The 20,250-nt window shown below is 46.7% G+C and overlaps 1 protein-coding gene across 1 annotated transcript in view; it reads right to left on the minus strand.

Moving 5' to 3' along the window:
• LOC309807496 (uncharacterized protein) overlaps positions 1 to 15,805 on the minus strand; it is a gene marked incomplete at its 5' end in the record, with an annotated part of 29,514 nt that extends 13,709 nt beyond the window's left edge. Inside the window, one exon of the mRNA XM_082627199.1 lies at positions 15,749 to 15,805. Within this exon, the coding sequence (XP_082483325.1) occupies positions 15,749 to 15,805 (57 nt within the window). The remainder of the gene's footprint in view (positions 1 to 15,748) is intronic.
• Positions 15,806 to 20,250: the final 4,445 nt, after the last annotated feature.

The following is a 20,250-nucleotide window of genomic DNA, read 5'->3' on the forward strand; positions in this document are numbered from 1 at the left end:
AGATTGTGCAGTTTACAGCTTTCCACTCAAGGCGTCTGTGGATGGTCTCTGCTGTGATCATCATTTGTAAATTACTCAATATTAATCCCCGTCTTACTGGGTTCCCACCAGTGCCTCTCCTATCACTCTTCTTTGATGTGAGTCAATCCCGATGGAATGGATCTTGTTATTGCTTTGTCAAGGGGCCTGGGTGCTGTAGTTCTGGACTTCTGTTCTGTTTGGGACTGTTTGCCTATTTTCTTGTACTTGAATGATGTTGTGTCCACATGTACTGTTCTTGGGTCAGACTTTGTTTTCATCAGGTTTTTGAAGATATTGCTTGAGTACCTTTGGGTTTAGTATGTTTTTGAAGGAGGGCTGGAGTCGGTCAGGTGTCCACAGCCCCCCACCCATGGTATGGGACTGGGAATTGCTGTTGTTCAACATTCAAAAAACGTTTGGAATTCTAAAGCGGAATCACCATATGTCTTATTCATGAGCATTTTGTATCCATTTTCCCCTGGGGAACATGTTATACTCTTTGGGGCTAAACCTGCAGGTTATCCCTCCGGTCATAGCGATACTTACATTTAAAGAACGCATGTCAGTTCCCCTTCGTGCGGCCGTTACCACTTGCACTGTGGCTGGGTCCTCACTGCCCCCCACCTCACACATGTGTTTACCTCTCTCTGGTGATGTGGTAGCTTTGCCTTTTCACCTACGCTGTGAACCTCTAAAGCCTTATTATTATTTTTTTTTAATGTCAGCTATTCAGTTTCTAGCCATGTCTGTCCTGCTCCATGCTTCTCTGTTTCATTGATTCTGTCTATTATGATCTCTGACGGCCAAGTTTTGTCTAAGGTCTCCATGTCTCCCTTTTCAACCTTTTCTGTAGTTTATCATTTCATCTCTGAGTCCTATTCAAATGCTTTTGCCATATGTTTATTTCGTGTACAATTCAGCCATCTGTAGGAAATGACTTTTGTCCCCTGGCTTATGTTTTAAATTAGACTGACTTGTCTACTCCTTCATTAGCCCCTGCATGTCTTTTGCTTTGAGAATTTAATCCACTTACATTGCAAGTAATTATTGATAGGTAGGGACTTACTCTTGTCATCTTCTTAACTGTTTTCTGGCTGTTTTATAGTTGTTGTTGTTTTTCCCTCTCTCCCTTGCTGTCTTTCTTTGTGATTTGATGTTTTCCTGTAGTGGTGTGCCTCGATTCATGTCTCTTTATCTTTTGTGAATCTAGTATAGGTTTTCGACTTCTGCTTACTATGCACCTTAGATGAAACATCTTATAGTTGTAAGAGCTTATGCATTTTGTAGGTTATTTGTGTTATTATTTGTGTATGATTATGGACTCATAGGTTTAAATGTATTTGATGTGTAACTGTCCATTGGAAACAGTGGTGTCACATTGTCCCCAGCTTGTTTCCTTGGAGTCTCTTCGAGTCTGATGCCTCAACCGTTCGCATGTCCGAGTTGTCTTTGTTACCTTCCTTGCTTTCTGGGATGACAAGATGTTCCAGATTCATCTTGTTCATTTCCAGTCCCATGTCTCCAGAAATCCCAGGTCCCATTAAGACACAAGAAATGGCATTTGACCAGAGCAGTCTCGGTGGTGGAGTGCTCATATCTACTGGGTTGGCATTTTCCTAGGTCTTTCAGTGGAATAAAATACCATGTTTTAGAGATAATACACATCATGAATTCACGTAGCTATTTCTAATTCAAATATAGCACAAGAGCCAAATATAGCCACAGCTCCCACAGCTGGAGCCACAGCCCCTGGAACGGCCACAGCAGCCCATGTTCTGGTGGGTGGAGGGTGAAGTAGGTCAGAGGGAGCAGGTGGAAAGAGAGGGCAGATGCTCAGGTGTGGGGGCTTCTGGGTCAGGAGGCTTTATATACCTGCCAGGGCCAGGTGACATGCTGGGCACACCGTCCCTCCTGGTTCCTTTTGGGCCACCTTCCCCGGAGATCTCTCTGCCTCGCATTTTCTAACTCCCTCTGTTCACTGTCCTTTCTCTACATTGCTGTCAGTTCCGTTTGTGGAATGTTGTTCCCAGTGAAGCCGACCGGTCCAGCACGTGGTCCCCTTTTCATGGAGACGGTGCAGAAGCACACAGAAGGCAGCCACTCACTGAGAGCCTGGCCTTGGGAACTGACATTGAGCTTGTGGCCTGAATCATTCCCATTTGATGTCATCTCTGCAGCTGCTTCTCCTGCCTTAGAGGGGCCTGGACCCTCACCTTCCTTGTCCACGGGGAACGCCTGTCCAGGGGCTCTTTCTGGCCATCAGGTATCTCATCTGTGTAAGTCTCTATGGGAGATTTGGAGTATTGGCCGAAATAATGGATTAAGAATTTTGCCACGTGGTCCACGTACGAAGGCTGCTGCTGGGATAGCAAAGATATTGGTTCGAGCCCTTTCAGACGTCTCTACTCATCCCACCTCTTGGGTGGCGGTGTTGAGAGGTAGAATTCAGGATGCCAGTGGAGGCTGGGTTTCCCATAGACAAACGCTTTTTATTACAAGGATATCCCACACGTAACATGGGTGCATCTGTGCTCAGGTGGGGACGGACGCTGTGCTGTTCTGCCTGCTGCCACACGATGTCGCCCTAGGACCTCCCAAGTCCTGGACCACAGGATGGGAGGCAGCTCACCCCCAGGCAGAGGCAGCTCTTCCTCCTTGAAGAAGTTACATAGAAAATTTTGTATCCAGGTGCATGAAACAACGGATTGACCTGTCCAGCAGACCCCTATAATGTTCTCTGGGTGAGCTCCCTCCCCAGGGTAGGGGAGGACATATTATTACTTGAGGGGGGGTGTTCTTTAGATTAGGCCTTCAATCGCTTCCATCCTTTGATTACTGCTCGGTTCACTGAGTCCTGCAAAGTGGGTCTCAGGCCTGAGCAGGTGAGGAGGGGGCTCCTAGGGCATCAGGCTAAGCCATCAGCACAGCAGGGGCCTCTGCCCTTCTGATGGTCACCCATCGATAAACACCTTCTGAGGTGCATCCAGGAAGACGTGCATTTCTATACTGTACAAATGCTCCTGTACAGTCACGTATTGCACATTAGTTACTTTTCATCTTTGTGAAAGTGAAACGTGTTTTAAAATTCTTTTCCTGTTCCACGTCGGGGACCACGCTTGTAGACCCTTTCTTAAGTACTTTCGGTGCATATACCCCTCTTTGAAATTCTAATAGCTTCTCTCCAGACAAGTGTTCATATCTGCACATAAGCTCACATTTTTGCATAGAAGTATATTTTATTTTATTTTTTAAATATTTGTTTAATTTATGTATTCATTTTATGTATTTATTTATTTGGCTGCATCGGGTCTTAGTTGCATCATGTGGGATCTTTGGTTGCAGCGTGCGGTCTTCTCTCTAATTGTGGCGTGCGGGTTCCAGATCGCGTGGGCTCTGTAGTTTGTGGCACGATGGTTCTCTGGTGAGGCAGGCTACCTCAGGAGTTATGACGTGCAGGCTTAGTTGCCCCATGGCATGTGGGATCTTAGTTCCCCGACCAGGGATTGAACCCACGTCACCTGCATTGGAAGGAAGATTCTTTCCCACTGGATGCCAGGGAAGTCCCTGCATAGAAGTTTAAAGACTCCATATCAGACCTGTTGTCCATCCATGGTCCGCAGGCTCCAGACTAAGAATTTACTAGAAGCAGAGGCACCAAGGTAGAGGGACAGAACGGCGCTTCCTGGTCACGTTGGCTGTGGGCATCCCATGGGACTTGGTGGGGGGATCACGTGGGTTTTCACTCCTCTATCACCTGGAACCAAAGAACAATGAGAGCAAAGGAGCATTTTTTTTAAAGGTGGTAAAATGCTAACTGATTTATCTGAGCAAGGAAAATTGCAGGCTTGTAGAGAGGCTTCCAAGTGAGAATATTCAGGACAGGGATTCGCTTGCGGTGAGCAGCCCATGCAGAAGAACAAGTGTCGGCTTCCAGGATCGCCCCCAGCAAGGCTTGTCCTCGACTAAACTACGGGCCACTGTGACCACCTGCATTGGTTCAACGTCGTGATGGACAGGATGCCATTCTCTCCACACTGACCTGCACGGCCAATTCTAACAAGTCCCCGCAGGCGCTGTGAGGAGCTGAACAAGCAATTCTGAAATGATATGGAAGCATAACGTCCCAGGGATCACAATGGGAGGAGAGTCGCTCTCCGAGATGTGGAGCCTGGGCCCCGAGAGGCAGGGCTGGGTTAGGGCGGGGCAGGCGAGGAGGCCAGAGACAGTGGGGACGCGGCACCCGAGAGCCTTACAAATCCGGGACAATAATGCTGGCAGGTCATACAGGTGACATTTGTTATGTGTCGGGGATGCTCTAAGTGTCCTTGAGAAGTGCCTCACTGATGCTCACAACAGATCCCCGAGATGGGTAGTGGCTCCAAGCCCCCTTTACAGGTGATGGAAACATGGCCGTCCTAGGCAGGCACTCAGAGCCAGAACCTCACAGGCGGATGCTCTCAGGGCCCTGGCTCCTGGAGAGGCAAGTGGGGTCATTGCCGGTGTCCACAACCAAGACAGTCAGTGAGGTGAGTACAGGCTTAGGCTGGCAAACTACAGACCAGGGGAAGATGAACTGGGTTTATACAGTGACACGTGGCAGAATGTTCACAATATAATATTCAGCAAGTGAAAGGAATTAAATAAAATCTGTAGCACAACACGCATATGAATCTAAAGTAAAAACATCAAAAGCCACATCGTGTGTTTCCAGGACATACACGCAGGCATGGGTATCTTTGAAGTGCATCAGTGTGGGTTCTTTCTTGGGCAAGAAGCAAAAATCAGAATGGGGAGCAGCCCCTCCTTAACAGGGAGACAGGATGGGAATAATGCAGACCAAGTAAAGGAGAAACAATTTTCAAAAGCACTTTGTGATATCAACTTTCATGGCTAATCTCCTCGCTCTCTTGGAAGATACGAGAAGAATTAGACTGGGGAGGAAGAAGATTGTGCAGTTTACAGCTTTCCACTCAAGGCGTCTGTGGATGGTCTCTGCTGTGATCATCATTTGTAAATTACTCAATATTAATCCCCGTCTTACTGGGTTCCCACCAGTGCCTCTCCTATCACTCTTCTTTGATGTGAATCAATCCCGATGGAATGGATCTTGTTATGGTTTTGTCAAGGGACCTGGGTGCTGTAGTTCTGGACTTCTGTTTTGTTTGGGACTGTTTGCCTATTTTCTTGCACTTGAATGATGTTGTGTCCACATGTACTCTTCTTGGGTCAGACTTTGCTTTCACCAGGTTTTTGAAGATATTGCTCGTGTACCTTTGGGTTTAGGATGTTTCTGAAGGAGGGCTGGAGTCGGTCAGGTGTCCACAGCCCCCCATCCATGGCACAGGCCCTGGGAATTGCTGTTGTTCAACATTCAGAAAACCTTTGGAAGTCTACAGCGGAATCACCATATGTCTTATTCATGAGCATTTTGTATCCATTTTCCCCTGGGGAACATGTTATACTCTTTGGGGCTAAACTTGGAGATTTTCCTTCAGGTCATAGCGATTCTTTCATTTAAAGAACACATGTCAGTTCCCCTTCCTGCGGCCGTTACCACTTGCACTGTGGCTGGGTCCTCACTGCCCCCCACCTCACACATGTGTTTACCTCTCTCTGGTGATGTGGTAGCTTTGCTTTTTTCACCTACGCTTTGAACCTCTAAAGCCTTATTATTATTATTATTTAATGTCAGCTATTCAGTTTCTAGCCATCTCTGTCCTGCTCCATGCTTTTCTGTTACACTGCTTCTGTCTATAATGATCTCTGATGGTCAAGTTTTGTCTAAGGTCTCCATGTCTCCCTTTTCAACCTTTTCTATAGTTTTATCATTTCATCTCTGAGTCCTATTCAAATGATTTTCCCATATGTTGATTTGGTGTATAATTCAACCATCTGTAGGAAATGACTTTTGTCCCCTGGCTTATGTTTTAAATTAGACTGACTTGTCTTTTCCTTCATTAGCCTCTGCATGTCTCTTGGTTTGAGAATTTAATCCATTTACATTTAAAGTAATCATTGATAGGTAGGGACTTACTCTTGTCATCTTGTTCATTGTTTTTGGGCTGTTTTATAGTTTTGTTCTTTGTCTCTTTCTCCCTTGCTGTCTTCCTTAGTGATTGGATGTTTTCCTGCCTTCTGAGAAAAGGCAGCAACTCACTCAGAGCCTGGCCTTGGGCTCTGACATTGAGCTCGTGCACTGGATTGTTCCTGTTTGATGTCATCTTTGCAACCTCTTCTCCTGCTTTAGAGCGGCCTGGACCCTCATCTTCCTTGTCCACAGGGAGTGCCTGGCCAGGGACTATTTCTGGCCTTCAGGTTTCTTGTCTGTGTAAGACTCTATGGGAGATTCGGAGTATTGGCTGAAATAATGGATTAAGGTGCTTACCCCAGAATTTTGCCACGTGGTCCATGTAGGAAGGCTGCTGCTGTGATAACGAAGATATTGGTTCTGGCCGTTTCAGATGTCTCTACTCAGCCCATCTCCTGGGTGACAGTGTTGACAGGTAACATTAAGGGTGCCAGTAGAGGATGGGTTTCCCATATACAAACGCTTTGTAAGAACAAGGCTGTCCTACATGTAACATGGGTGTAAATACCGCATCTGTGCTCAGGCGGGGATGGACGCTGTGCTGTTCTTCCTGCAGCCACACGATGTCACCCCAGGAACTCCCAAGAGCTGGACCACAAGATGGGAGGCAGCTCACCCCCAGGCAGAGGCAGCTCTTCCTCCTTGAAGAAGTTACATAGAAAATTTTGTATCCAGGTGCATGAAACAACGGATTGACCTGTCCAGCAGACCCCTGTAACGTCCCCTGGGTGAGCTTCCTCCCCAGGGTAGGGGAGGACTTATTATTACTTGGGGGGGCGTTCTTTAGAGTAGGCTTTCAATCGCTTCCGTCCTTTGATTACTGCTCGGTTCACTGAGTCCTGCAAAGTGGGTCTCAGGCCTGAGCAGGTGAGGAGGGCGCTCCTAGGGCATCAGGCTGAGCCATCAACACAGCAGGGGCCTCTTCCCTCCTGATGGTCTCCCATCGATAAACAGCTTCTGAGCTGCACCCAGGAAGACGTGCATTTCTATACTGTACAAATGCTCCTGTACAGTCACGTATTACATGTTAGTTACTATTCATCTTTGTGAAGGTGAAACGTGTTTTAAAATCCTTTTCCTGTTCCACGTCAGGGACACGCCTGTAGAACCTTTCTTTAGTACTTCTGGTGTGTATACCCTTCTTTGAAATTCTAATTGCTTCTCTCCAGACAAGTGTTCATATCTGCACATAAGCTCACATTTCTGCATAGAAGTATATTTTATTTTAATTTTTAAAATATTTATTTAATTTATTTATTCATTTTATGTATTTATTTATTTGGCTGCATCGGGTCTTAGTTACATAGTGTGGGATCTTTGGTTGCGGCGTGCGGGCTTCTCTCTATTTGTGGCGTGTGGGCTCCAGAGAGTGTGGGTTCTGTAGTTTGCGGGACGCAGGCTCTCTGGTTGAGGCACGCCACCTCAGTAGTTGTGACGTGCGGGCTTAGTTGCCCTGTGGTATGTGGGATCTTAGGTCCCCGACCAGGGATTGAAACCGCATCCCTTGCATTGGAAGGAAGATTCTTTACCACTGGACCGCCAAGGAAGTCCCTGCATAGAAGTTTAAAGACTCCATATCAGACCTGATGTCCATCCATGGTCCGTAGTCTCCAGACTGAGAATTTACTAGAAGCATAGGCCCCAAAGAAGAGGGACATAAGGGCACTTCCTGTTCATCTTGGCTGTGGGTGTCCCATGGGACTTGGTGGGGGCGTCACGTGGGTTTTCACTCCTCTATCACCTGGAACCAAATAACAATGAGAGCAAAGGAGCATTTTTTTTGAAGATGGTAAAATGCTAACTGATTTATCTGAGCAAGGAAAATTGCAGGCTTGTAGAGAGGCTTCCAAGTGAGAATATTCAGGACAGGGATTCGCTTGCGGTGAGCAGCCCATGCAGAAGAACAAGTGTCAGCTTCCAGGATCGCCCCCAGCAAGGCTTGTCCTCGACTAAACTATGGGCCACTGAGAACACAGGCATTGGTTCAATGTCGTGATGGACAGGATGCCCTTCTCCCCACACTGACCTACACGGCCAATTCTAACAACTCCCCACAGGCGCTGTGAGGAACTGAACAAGCAATTCTGAAATGATATGGATGCATAAAGTTCAGGGATCACAATGGAAGGAGAGTCAGCCTCCCAGATGTGGAGCCTGGGTCCTGAGAGGCAGGGCTGGGTCAGGGCGGGGCAGGCGAGGAGGCCAGAGACAGTGGGGATGCGGGACCCGAGAGCCTTACAAATCTGGGACAATAATGCTGGCAGGTCATACAGGTGACATTTCTTATGTGTCGGGGATGCTCTAAGTGTCCTTGAGTAGTGCCTCATTGATGCTCACAACAGATCCCCGAGACGGGTAGTGGCTCCAAGGCCCCTTTACAGGTGATGGAAACATGGCCGTCCTAGGCAGGCACTCAGAGCCAGAACCTCACAGGCGGATGCTCTCAGGGCCCTGGCTCCTGGAGAGGCAAGTGGGGTCATTGCCGGTGTCCACAACCAAGACAGTCAGTGAGGTGAGTACAGGCTTAGGCTGGCAAACTACAGACCAGGGGAAGATGAACTGGGTTTATACAGTGACACGTGGCAGAATGTTCACAATATAATATTCAGCAAGTGAAAGGAATTAAATAAAATCTGTAGCACAACACGCATATGAATCTAAAGTAAAAACATCAAAAGCCACATCGTGTGTTTCCAGGACATACACGCAGGCATGGGTATCTTTGAAGTGCATCAGTGTGGGTTCTTTCTTGGGCAAGAAGCAAAAATCAGAATGGGGAGCAGCCCCTCCTTAACAGGGAGACAGGATGGGAATAATGCAGACCAAGTAAAGGAGAAACAACTTTCAAAAGGACTTTGTGATATCAACTTTCATGGTTAATCTCCTCACTCCCTTGGAAGATACGAGAAGAATTAGACTGGGGAGGAAGAAGATTGTGCAGTTTACAGCTTTCCACTCAAGGCGTCTGTGGATGGTCTCTGCTGTGATCATCATTTGTAAATTACTCAATATTAATCCCCGTCTTACTGGGTTCCCACCAGTGCCTCTCCTATCACTCTTCTTTGATGTGAGTCAATCCCGATGGAATGGATCTTGTTATGGTTTTGTCAAGGGGCCTGGGTGCTGTAGTTCTGGACTTCTGTTCTGTTTGGGACTGTTTGCCTATTTTCTTGTACTTGAATGATGTTGTGTCCACATGTACCGTTCTTGAGTCAGACTTTGTTTTCATCAGGTTTTTGAAGATATTGCTCGAGTACCTTTGGGTTTAGGATGTTTTTGAAGGAGGGCTGGAGTCGGTCAGGTGTCCACAGCCCCCCACCCATGGCACGGGGACTGGGAATTGCTGTTGTTCAACATTGAAAAAATCTTTGGAATTCTAAAGCGGAATCACCATACGTCTTATTCATGAGCAAATTGTATGCATTTCCCCCTGGTGAAAAGGTTATACTCTTTGGGGCTAAACTTGGAGATTTTCCTTCAGGTTATAGCGATTCTTACTTTTAACGAATACATGTCATTTCCCCTTCCTGTGGCCGTTACCACTTGCACTGTGGCTGGGTCCTCACTGCCTCCCACCTCACACATGTGTTTACCTGTCTCTGGTGATGTGGTAGCTTTGCCTTTTCACCTACGCTGTGAGCCTCTAAGGCTTTTTTTTTTTTTTTTTTTTAATATCAGCTATCCAGTTTCTAGCCATGTCTGTCCTGCTCCATGTTTCTCTGTTTCATTGATTCTGTTTATTATGATCTCTGATGGTCAAGTTTTGTCTAAGGTCTCCATGTCTCCCTTATCAACCTTTTCTGTAGTTTATCATTTCATCTCTGCGTCCTATTCAAATGCTTTTGCCATATGTTAATTTCGTGTACAATTCAACCATCTGTAGGAAATGACTTTTGTCCCCTGGCTTATGTTTTAAATTAGACTGACTTGTCTACTCCTTCATTAGACCCTGCATGTCTTTTGCTTTGAGAATTTAATCCACTTACATTGCAAGTAATTATTGATAGGTAGGGACTTACTCTCGTCATCTTCTTAACTGTTTTCTGGCTGTTTTATAGTTGTTGTTGTTTTTCCCTCTCTCCCTTGCTGTCTTTCTTCGCGATTTGATGTTTTCCTGTAGTGGTGTGCCTCGATTCATGTCTCTTTATCTTTTGTGAATCTAGTATAGGTTTTCGATTTCTGCTTACTATGCACCTTAGATGAAACATCTTATAGTTGTAAGAGCTTATGCATTTTGTAGGTTATTTGTGTTATTATTTGTGTATGATTATGGACTCATAAATTTAAATGTATTTGATGTGTAACCGTCCTTTGGAAAAAGTGGTTTCACATTGTCCCCAGCTTGTTTCCTGGGGGTCTCTCCGAGTCTGATGCCTCAACCTTTGGCATGTCCGAGTTGTCTTTGTTACCTTCCTTGCTTTCTGGGATGACAAGATGTTCCAGATTCATCTTGTTCATTTCCAGTCCCATGTCTCCAGAAATCCCAGGTCCCATTAAGACACAAGAAATGGCATTTCACCAGAGCAGTCTCGGTGCTGGAGTGCTCATATCTACTGGGTTGGCATTTTCCTAGGTCTTTCAGTGGAATAAAATACCATGTTTTAGAGATAATACACATCATGAATTCACGTTGCTATTTCTAATTCAAATATAGCACAAGAGCCAAATATAGCCACAGCTCCCACAGCTGGAGCCACAGCCCCTGGAACGGCCACAGCAGCCCATGTTCTGGTGGGTGGAGGGTGAAGTAGGAGAGGGAGCAGGTGGAAAGAGAGGGCAGATGCTCAGGTGTGGGGGCTTCTGGGTCAGGAGCCTTTATATACCTGCCAGGGCCAGGTGACATGCTGGGCACACGGTCCCTCCTGGTTCCTGTTGGGCCACCTCCCCAGGAGATCTATCTGCCTCGCATTTTCTAACTCCCTCTGTTCACTGTCCTTTCTCTATATTGCTGTCAGTTCCGTTTGTGGAATGTTTTTCCCAGTGAAGACGACCGGTCTAGCACATGGTCCCCTTTTCATGGCGACGGTGCAGAAGCACAGAGAAGGCAACCACTCACTGAGAGCCTGGCCTTGGGAACTGACATTGAGCTTGTGGCCTGGATCGTTCCCATTTGATGTCATCTCTGCAGCTGCTTCTCTTGCCTTAGAGGGGCCTGGACCCTCACCTTCCTTGTCCACGGGGAATGCCTGTCCAGGGGCTCTTTCTGGCCATCAGGTATCTCATCTGTGTAAGACTCTATGGGATATTCTGAGTATTGGCCGAAATAATGGATTAAGAATTTTGCCACGTGGTCCACGTACGATGGCTGCTGCTGGGATAGCAAAGATATTGGTTCGAGCCCTTTCGACGTCTCTACTCAGCCCACCTCTTGGGTGGCAGTGATGACATGTAAAATTCAGGATGCCAGTGGAGGCTGGGTTTCCCATAGGCAAACACTTTTTAAAACAAGGCTGTCCCACATGTAACATGGGTGTAAATACCGCATCTGTGCTCAGGTGGGGACGGACGCTGTGCTGTTCTTCCTGCGGCCACATGATGTCGCCCCAGGACGTCCCAAGACCGGGACCACAGGATGGGAGGCAGCTCACCCCCAGGCAGAGGCAGCTCTTCCTCCTTGAAGAAGTTACATAGAAAATTTTGTATCCAGGTGCAGGAAACAATGGATTGACCTGTCCAGCGGACCCCTATAACGTCCCCTGGGTGAGCTCCCTCCCCAGGGTAGGGGAGGACTTATTATTACTTGAGGGGGGGTGTTCTTTAGATTAGGCTTTCAATCGCTTCCGTCCTTTGATTACTGCTCGGTTCACTGAGTCCTGCAAAGTGGGTCTCAGGCCTGCGCAGGTGAGGAGGGGACTCCTAGGGCATCAGGCTAAGCCATCAGCACAGCAGGGGCCTCTGCCCTTCCGATGGTCACCCATCGATAAACAGCTTCTGAGCTACACCCAGGAAGACGTGCATTTCTATACTGTACAAAAGCTCCTGTACAGTCACGTATTGCACATTAGTTACTTTTCATCTTTGTGAAAGTGAAATGTGTTTTAAAATTCTTTTCCTGTTCCACATCGGGGACCACGCCTGTAGACCCTTTCTTAAGTACTTTCGGTGCATATACTCCTCTTTGATATTCTAATAGCTTCTCTCCAGACAAGTGTTCATATCTGCACATAAGCTCACATTTTTGCATAGAAGTATATTTTATTTTATTTTTTAAAATATTCGTTTAATTTATGTATTCATTTTATGTATTTATTTATTTGGCTGCATCGGGTTTTAGTTGCATCATGTGGGACCTTTGGTTGCGGCGTGCGGGCTTCTCTCTAATTGTGGCGTGCGGGCTCCAGAGCGCGTGGGCTCTGTAGTTTGCGGCACGATGGTTCTCTGGTGAGGCAGGCTACCTCAGTAGTTATGACGTGCAGGCTTAGTTGCCGCATGGCATGTGGGATCTTAGTTCCCCGACCAGGGATTGAACCCACGTCACCTGCATTGGAAGGAAGATTCTTTCCCACTGGATGCCAGGGAAGTCCCCGCATAGAAGTTTAAAGACTCCATATCAGACCTGATGTCCATCCATGGTCCGCAGGCTCCAGATTGAGAATTTACTAGAAGCAGAGGCAAAAAGGAAGAGGCACAGAAAGGCGCTTTCCGGTCACGTTGGCTGTGGGCGTCCCATGGGACTTGGTGGGGGGATCATGTGGGTTTTCACTCCTCTATCACCTGGAACCAAAGAACAATGAGAGCAAAGGAGCATTTTTTTTGAAGATGGTAAAATGCTAACTGATTTATCTGAGCAAGGAAAATTGCAGGCTTGTAGAGAGGCTTCCAAGTGAGAATATTCAGGACAGGGATTCGCTTGCGGTGAGCATCCCATGCAGAAGAACAAGTGTTAGCTTCCAGGATCGGCCCCAGCAAGGCTTGTCCTCGACTAAACTACTGGCCACTGTGAACACCTGCATTGGTTCAACGTTGTGATGGACTTGATGCCCTTCTCCCCACACTGACCTACACGGACAATTCTAACAACTCCCCGCAGGCACTGTGAGGAGCTGAACAAGCAATTCTGAAATGATATGGAAGCAAAAAGTTCAGGGATCACAATGGAAGGAGAGTCAGCCTCCCAGATGTGGAGCCTGGGTCCTGAGAGGCAGGGCTGGGTCAGGGCGGGGCAGGTGAGGAGGCCAGAGACAGTGGGGACGCGGGACCCGAGAGCCTTACAAATCCGGGACAATAATGCTGGCAGGTCATACAGGTGACATTTGTTATGTGTCGGGGATGCTCTAAGTGTCCTTGAGAAGTGCCTCATTGATGCTCACAACAGATCCCCAAGACGGGTAGTGGCTCCAAGGCCCCTTTACAGGTGATGGAAACATGGCCGTCCTAGGCAGGCACTCAGAGCCAGAACCTCACAGGCGGATGCTCTCAGGGCCCTGGCTCCTGGAGAGGCAAGTGGGGTCATTGCCAGTGTCCACAACCAAGACAGCCAGTGAGGTGGGTACAGGCTTAGGCTGGCAAACTACAGACCAGGGGAAGATGAACTGGGTTTATACAGTGAAACGTGGCAGAATGTTCACAATATAATATTCAGCAAGTGAAAGGAATTAAATAAAATCTGTAGCACAACACGCATATGAATCTAAAGTAAAAACATCAAAAGCCACATCGTGTGTTTCCAGGACATACACGCAGGCATGGGTATCTTTGAAGTGCATCAGTGTGGGTTCTTTCTTGGGCAAGAAGCAAAAATCAGAATGGGGAGCAGCCCCTCCTTAACAGGGAGACAGGATGGGAATAATGCAGACCAAGTAAAGGAGAAACAACTTTCAAAGCACTTTGTGATATCAACTTTCATGGCTAATCTCCTCACTCCTTTGGAAGATACGAGAAGAATTAGACTGGGGAGGAAGAAGATTGTGCAGTTTACAGCTTTCCACTCAAGGCGTCTGTGGATGGTCTCTGCTGTGATCATCATTTGTAAATTACTCAATATTAATCCCCGTCTTACTGGGTTCCCACCAGTGCCTCTCCTATCACTCTTCTTTGATGTGAGTCAATCCCGATGGAATGGATCTTGTTATGGTTTTGTCAAGGGGCCTGGGTGCTGTAGTTCTGGACTTCTGTTCTGTTTGGGACTGTTTGCCTATTTTCTTGTACTTGAATGATGTTGTGTCCACATGTACCGTTCTTGAGTCAGACTTTGTTTTCATCAGGTTTTTGAAGATATTGCTCGAGTACCTTTGGGTTTAGTATGTTTTTGAAGGAGGGCTGGAGTCGGTCAGGTGTCCACAGCCCCCCACCCATGGCACGGGGACTGGGAATTGCTGTTGTTCAACATTGAAAAAATCTTTGGAATTCTAAAGCGGAATCACCATACGTCTTATTCATGAGCAAATTGTATGCATTTCCCCCTGGTGAAAAGGTTATACTCTTTGGGGCTAAACTTGGAGATTTTCCTTCAGGTTATAGCGATTCTTACTTTTAACGAATACATGTCATTTCCCCTTCCTGTGGCCGTTACCACTTGCACTGTGGCTGGGTCCTCACTGCCTCCCACCTCACACATGTGTTTACCTGTCTCTGGTGATGTGGTAGCTTTGCCTTTTCACCTACGCTGTGAACCTCTAAAGCCTTATTATTATTTTTTTTTAATGTCAGCTATTCAGTTTCTAGCCATATCTGTCCTGCTCCATGCTTCTCTGTTTCATTGATTCTGTCTATTATGATCTCTGACGGCCAAGTTTTGTCTAAGGTCTCCATGTCTCCCTTTTCAACCTTTTCTGTAGTTTTTCATTTCATCTCTGAGTTCTATTCAAATGCTTTTGCCATATGTTTATTTCGTGTACAATTCAGCTATCTGTAGCAAATGACTTTTGTCTCCAGGCTTCTGTTTTAAATTAGACTGACTTGTCTACTCCTTCATTAGCCCCTGCATGTCTTTTGGTTTGAGAATTTAATCCACTTACATTGCAAGTAATTATTGATAGGTAGGGACTTACTCTTGTCATCTTCTTAACTGTTTTCTGGCTGTCTTATAGTTGTTGTTGTTTTTCCCTCTCTCCCTTGCTGTCTTTCTTTGTGATTTGATGTTTTCCTGTAGTGGTGTGCCTCGATTCATGTCTCTTTATCTTTTGTGAATCTAGTATAGGTTTTCGACTTCTGCTTACTATGCACCTTAGATGAAACATCTTATAGTGTTAAGAGCTTATGCATTTTGTAGGTTATTTGTGTTATTATTTGTGTATGATTATGGACTCATAAATTTAAATGTATTTGATTTGTAACCGTCCTTTGGAAACAGTGGTGTCACATTGTCCCCAGCTTGTTTCCTGGGGGTCTCTTCGAGTCTGATGCCTCAACCTTTCACATGTCCGAGTTGTCTTTGTTACCTTCCTTGCTTTCTGGGATGACAAGATGTTCCAGATTCATCTTGTTCATTTCCAGTCCCATGTCTCCAGAAATCCCAGGTCCCATTAAGACACAAGAAATGGCATTTCACCAGAGCAGTCTCGGTGCTGGAGTGCTCATATCTACTGGGTTGGCATTTTCCTAGGTGTTTCAGTGGAATAAAATACCATGTTTTAGAGATAATACACATGATGAATTCACGTAGCTATTTCTAATTCAAATATAGTACAAGAGCCAAATACAGCCACAGCTCCCACAGCTGGAGCCACAGCCCCTGGAACGGCCACAGCAGCCCATGTTCTGGTGGGTGGAGGGTGAAGTAGGTCAGAGGGAGCAGGTGGAAAGAGAGGGCAGATGCTCAGGTGTGGGGGCTTCTGGGTCAGGAGGCTTTATATACCTGCCAGGGCCAGGTGACATGCTGGGCACACGGTCCCTCCTGGTTCCTGTTGGGCCACCTCCCCAGGAGATCTATCTGCTTCGCATTTTCTAACTCCCTCTGTTCACTGTCCTTTCTCTACGTTGCTGTTAGTTCCGTTTGTGGAATGTTGTTCCCAGTGAAGACGACCGGTCTAGCACGTGGTCCCCTTTTCATGGCGACAGTGCAGAAGCACAGAGAAGGCAGCCACTCACTGAGAGCCTGGCCTTGGGAACTGACATTGAGTTTGTGGCCTGGATCATTCCCATTTGATGTCATCTCTGCAGCTGCTTCTCTTGCCTTAGAGGGGCCTGGACCCTCACCTTCCTTGTCCATGGGGAATGCCTGTCCAGGGGCTCTTTCTGGCCTTCAGGTATCTCATCTGTGTAAGACTCTATGGGATATTCTGAGTATTGGCCGAAATAATGGATTAAGAATTTTGCCACGTGGTCCACGTACGAAGGCTGCTGCTGTGATAACAAAGATATTGGTTCTAACCTTTCAGACGTCTCTACTCATCCCACCTCTTGGGTGGCAGTGTTGACAGGTAGAATTCAGGATGCCAGTGGAGGCGGGGTTTCCCATAAAGAAATGCTTTTTAAGAACCAGTCTGTCCCACATGTAACATGGGTGTAAATACCGCATCTGTGCTCAGGCGGGGATGGACGCTGTGCTGTTTTGCCTGCTGCCACACGATGTCGCCCCAGGACCTCCCAAGAGCTGGACCACAAGATGGGAGACAGCTCACCCCCAGGCAGAGGCAGCTCTTCCTCCTTGAAGAAGTTACATAGAAAATTTTGTATCCAGGTGCAGGAAACAATGGATTGACCTGTCCAGCGGACCCGTGTAACGTCCCCTGGGTGAGCTCCCTCCCCAGGGTAGGGGAGGACTTATTATTACTTGAGGGGGGGTGTTCTTTAGATTAGGCCTTCAATCGCTTCCGTCCTTTGATTACTGCTCGGTTCACTGAGTCCTGCAAAGTGGGTCTCAGGCCTGCGCAGGTGAGGAGGGGACTCCTAGGGCATCAGGCTAAGCCATCAGCACAGCAGGGGCCTCTGCCCTCCTGACGGTCACCCATCGATAAACAGCTTCTGAGCTGCACCCAGGAAGACGTGCATTTCTATACTGTACAAATGCTCCTGTACAGTCACGTATTGCACATTAGTTACTTTTCATCTTTGTGAAAGTGAAACGTGTTTTAAAATTCTTTTCCTGTTCCACATCGAGGACCACGCCTGTAGACCCTTTCTTAAGTATTTTCGGTGCAAATACCCCTCTTTGAAATTCTAATAGCTTCTCTCCAGACAAGTGTTCATATCTGCACATAAGCTCACATTTTTGCATAGAAGTATATTTTATTTTATTTTTTTAAATATTTGTTTAATTTATGTATTCATTTTATGTATTTATTTATTTGGCTACAACGGGTCTTAGTTGCATCACGTGGGATCTTTGGTTGCGGCGTGCGGGCTTCTCTCTAATTGTGGCGTGCGGGCTCCAGAGCGCGTGGGCTCTGTAGTTTGCGGCACGATGGTTCTCTGGTGAGGCAGGCTACCTCAGTAGTTATGACGTGCAGGCTTAGTTGCCGCATGGCATTTGGGATCTTAGTTCCCCGACCAGGGATTGAACCCACATCCCCTGCATTGGAAGGAAGATTCTTTACCACTGGATGCCACGGAAGTCCCTGCATAGAAGTTTAAAGACTCCATATCAGGCCTGATGTCCATCCATGGTCCACAGGCTCCAGATTGAGAATTTACTAGAAGCAGAGGCAAAAAGGAAGAGGCACAGAAAGGCGCTTCCCGGTCACGTTGGCTGTTGGCGTCCCATGAGACTTGGTGGGGGGATCACGTGGGTTTTCACTCCTCTATCACCTGGAACCAAAGAACAATGAGAGCAAAGGAGCATTTTTTTTAAAGGTGGTAAAATGCTAACTGATTTAGCTGAGCAAGGAAAATTGCAGGCTTGTAGAGAGGCTTCCAAGTGAGAATATTCAGAACAGGGATTCGCTTGCGGTGAGCAGCCCATGCAGAAGAGCATGTGTCGGCTACCAGGATCGCCCCCAGCAAGGCTTGTCCTCGAGTAAACTACGGGCCACTGTGAACACCTGCATTGGTTCAACGTCGTGTTGGACAGGATGACCTTCTCTCCACACTGACCTACACGGCCAATTCTAACAACTCCCCGCAGGCGCTGTGAGGAACTGAACAAGCAATTCTGAAATGATATGGAAGCATAAAGTCCCAGGGATCACAATGGAAGGAGAGTCGGCCTCCCAGATGTGGAGCCTGGGCCCTGAGAGGCACGGCTGGGTCAGGGCGGGACAGGCGAGGAGGCCAGAGACAGTGGGGACGCGGCACCCGAGAGCCTTACAAATCCGGGACAATAATGCTGGCAGGTCATACAGGTGACATTTCTTATGTGTCGGTGATGCTCTAAGCGTCCTTGAGAAGTGCCTCATTGATGCTCACAACAGATCCCCGAGATGGGTAGTGGCTCCAAGCCCCCTTTACAGGTGATGGAAACATGGCTGTCCTAGGCAGGCACTCAGAGCCAGAACCTCACAGGTGGATGCTCTCAGGGCCCTGGCTCCTGGAGAGGCAAGTGGGGTCATTGCCGGTGTCCACAACCAAGACAGTCAGTGAGGTGGGTACAGGCTTAGGCTGGTAAACTACAGACCAGAGAGAAGATGAACTGGGTTTATACACAGAAACGTGGCTGAATTTTCACAACATAATATTCGGCAAGTGAAAGGAATTAAATAAAATCTGTAGCACAACATGCATGTGAATCTAAAATAAAAACATCAAAAGCCACACTGTGTGTTTCCAGGACATACACGCAGGCATAGATACCTTTCAAGTGTGTCTGTGTGGGTTCTTTCTTGGGGAAGAAGGGAAAATCAGAAGGGGGACCAGTCCCTCCTTATCAGGGAGACAGGATGGGAATAATGCAGACCAAGTAAAGGAGAAACAACTTTCAAAGCACTTTGTGATATCAACTTTCATGGCTAATCTCCTCACTCCTTTGGAAGATACGAGAAGAATTAGACTGGGGAGGAAGAAGATTGTGCAGTTTACAGCTTTCCACTCAAGGCGTCTGTGGATGGTCTCTGCTGTGATCATCATTTGTAAATTACTCAATATTAATCCCCGTCTTACTGGGTTCCCACCAGTGCCTCTCCTATCACTCTTCTTTGATGTGAGTCAATCCCGATGGAATGGATCTTGTTATTGCTTTGTCAAGGGGCCTGGGTGCTGTAGTTCTGGACTTCTGTTCTGTTTGGGACTGTTTGCCTATTTTCTTGCACTTGAATGATGTTGTGTCCACATGTACTGTTCTTGGGTCAGACTTTTTTTTCACTAGGTTTTTGAAGATATTGCTCGAGTACCTTTGGGTTTAGGATGTTTTTGAAGGAGGGCTGGAGTCGGTCAGGTGTCCACAGCACCCTCACCCATGGCACAGGCACTGGGAATTGCTGTTGTTCAACATTCAAAAAACGATTGAAATTCTAAAGCGGAATCACCATATGTCTTATTCATGAGCATTTTGTATCCATTTTTCCCTGGGGAACATGTCATACTCTTTGGGGTTAAACCTGCAGATTTTCCTTCAGGTCATAGCGATTCTTACATTTAACGAATACATGTCAGTTCCCCTGACTGAGGCCATTACCACTTGCACTGTGGCTGGGTCCTCACTGCCCCCCACCTCACACATCTGTTTACCTCTCTCTGGCGATATAGTAGCTTTGTCTTTTCACCTACACTGTGGACATCTAAAGCCTTATTATTATTATTTTTTAATGTCAGCTCTTCAGTTTCCAGCCATCTCTGTCCTGCTCCATGCTTTTCTGTTTCATTGGTTCTGTCTATAATGATCTCTGATGGTCAAGTTTTGACTAAGGTCTCCATGTCTCCCTTTTCAACCTTTTCTATGGTTTTATCCTTTCATCTCTGAGTCCTATTCAAATGATTTTCCCATATGTTGATTTGGTGTATAATTCAGCCATCTGTAGAAAATGACTTTTTTCTCCAGGCTTATGTTTTAAATTAGACTGTCTTGTCTTTTCCTTCATTAGCCTCTGCATGTCTCTTGGTTTGAGAATTTAATCCATTTACATTTAAAGTAATCATTGATAGGTAGGGACTTACTCTTGTCATCTTGTTAATTGTTTTTGGGATGTTTTATAGTTTTGTTCTTTTTCTCTTTCTCCCTTGCTGTCTTCCTTAGTGACTGGATGTTTTCCTGCCTTCTGAGAAAAGGCAGCAACTCACTCAGAGCCTGGCCTTGGGCTCTGACATTGAGCTCGTGCACTGGATTGTTC

The sequence above is a fragment of the Mesoplodon mirus genome (genome assembly GCF_964341445.2).
Source record: "Mesoplodon mirus genome assembly, chromosome: 7".
Taxonomy (NCBI): Eukaryota; Metazoa; Chordata; class Mammalia; order Artiodactyla; family Ziphiidae; genus Mesoplodon; species Mesoplodon mirus.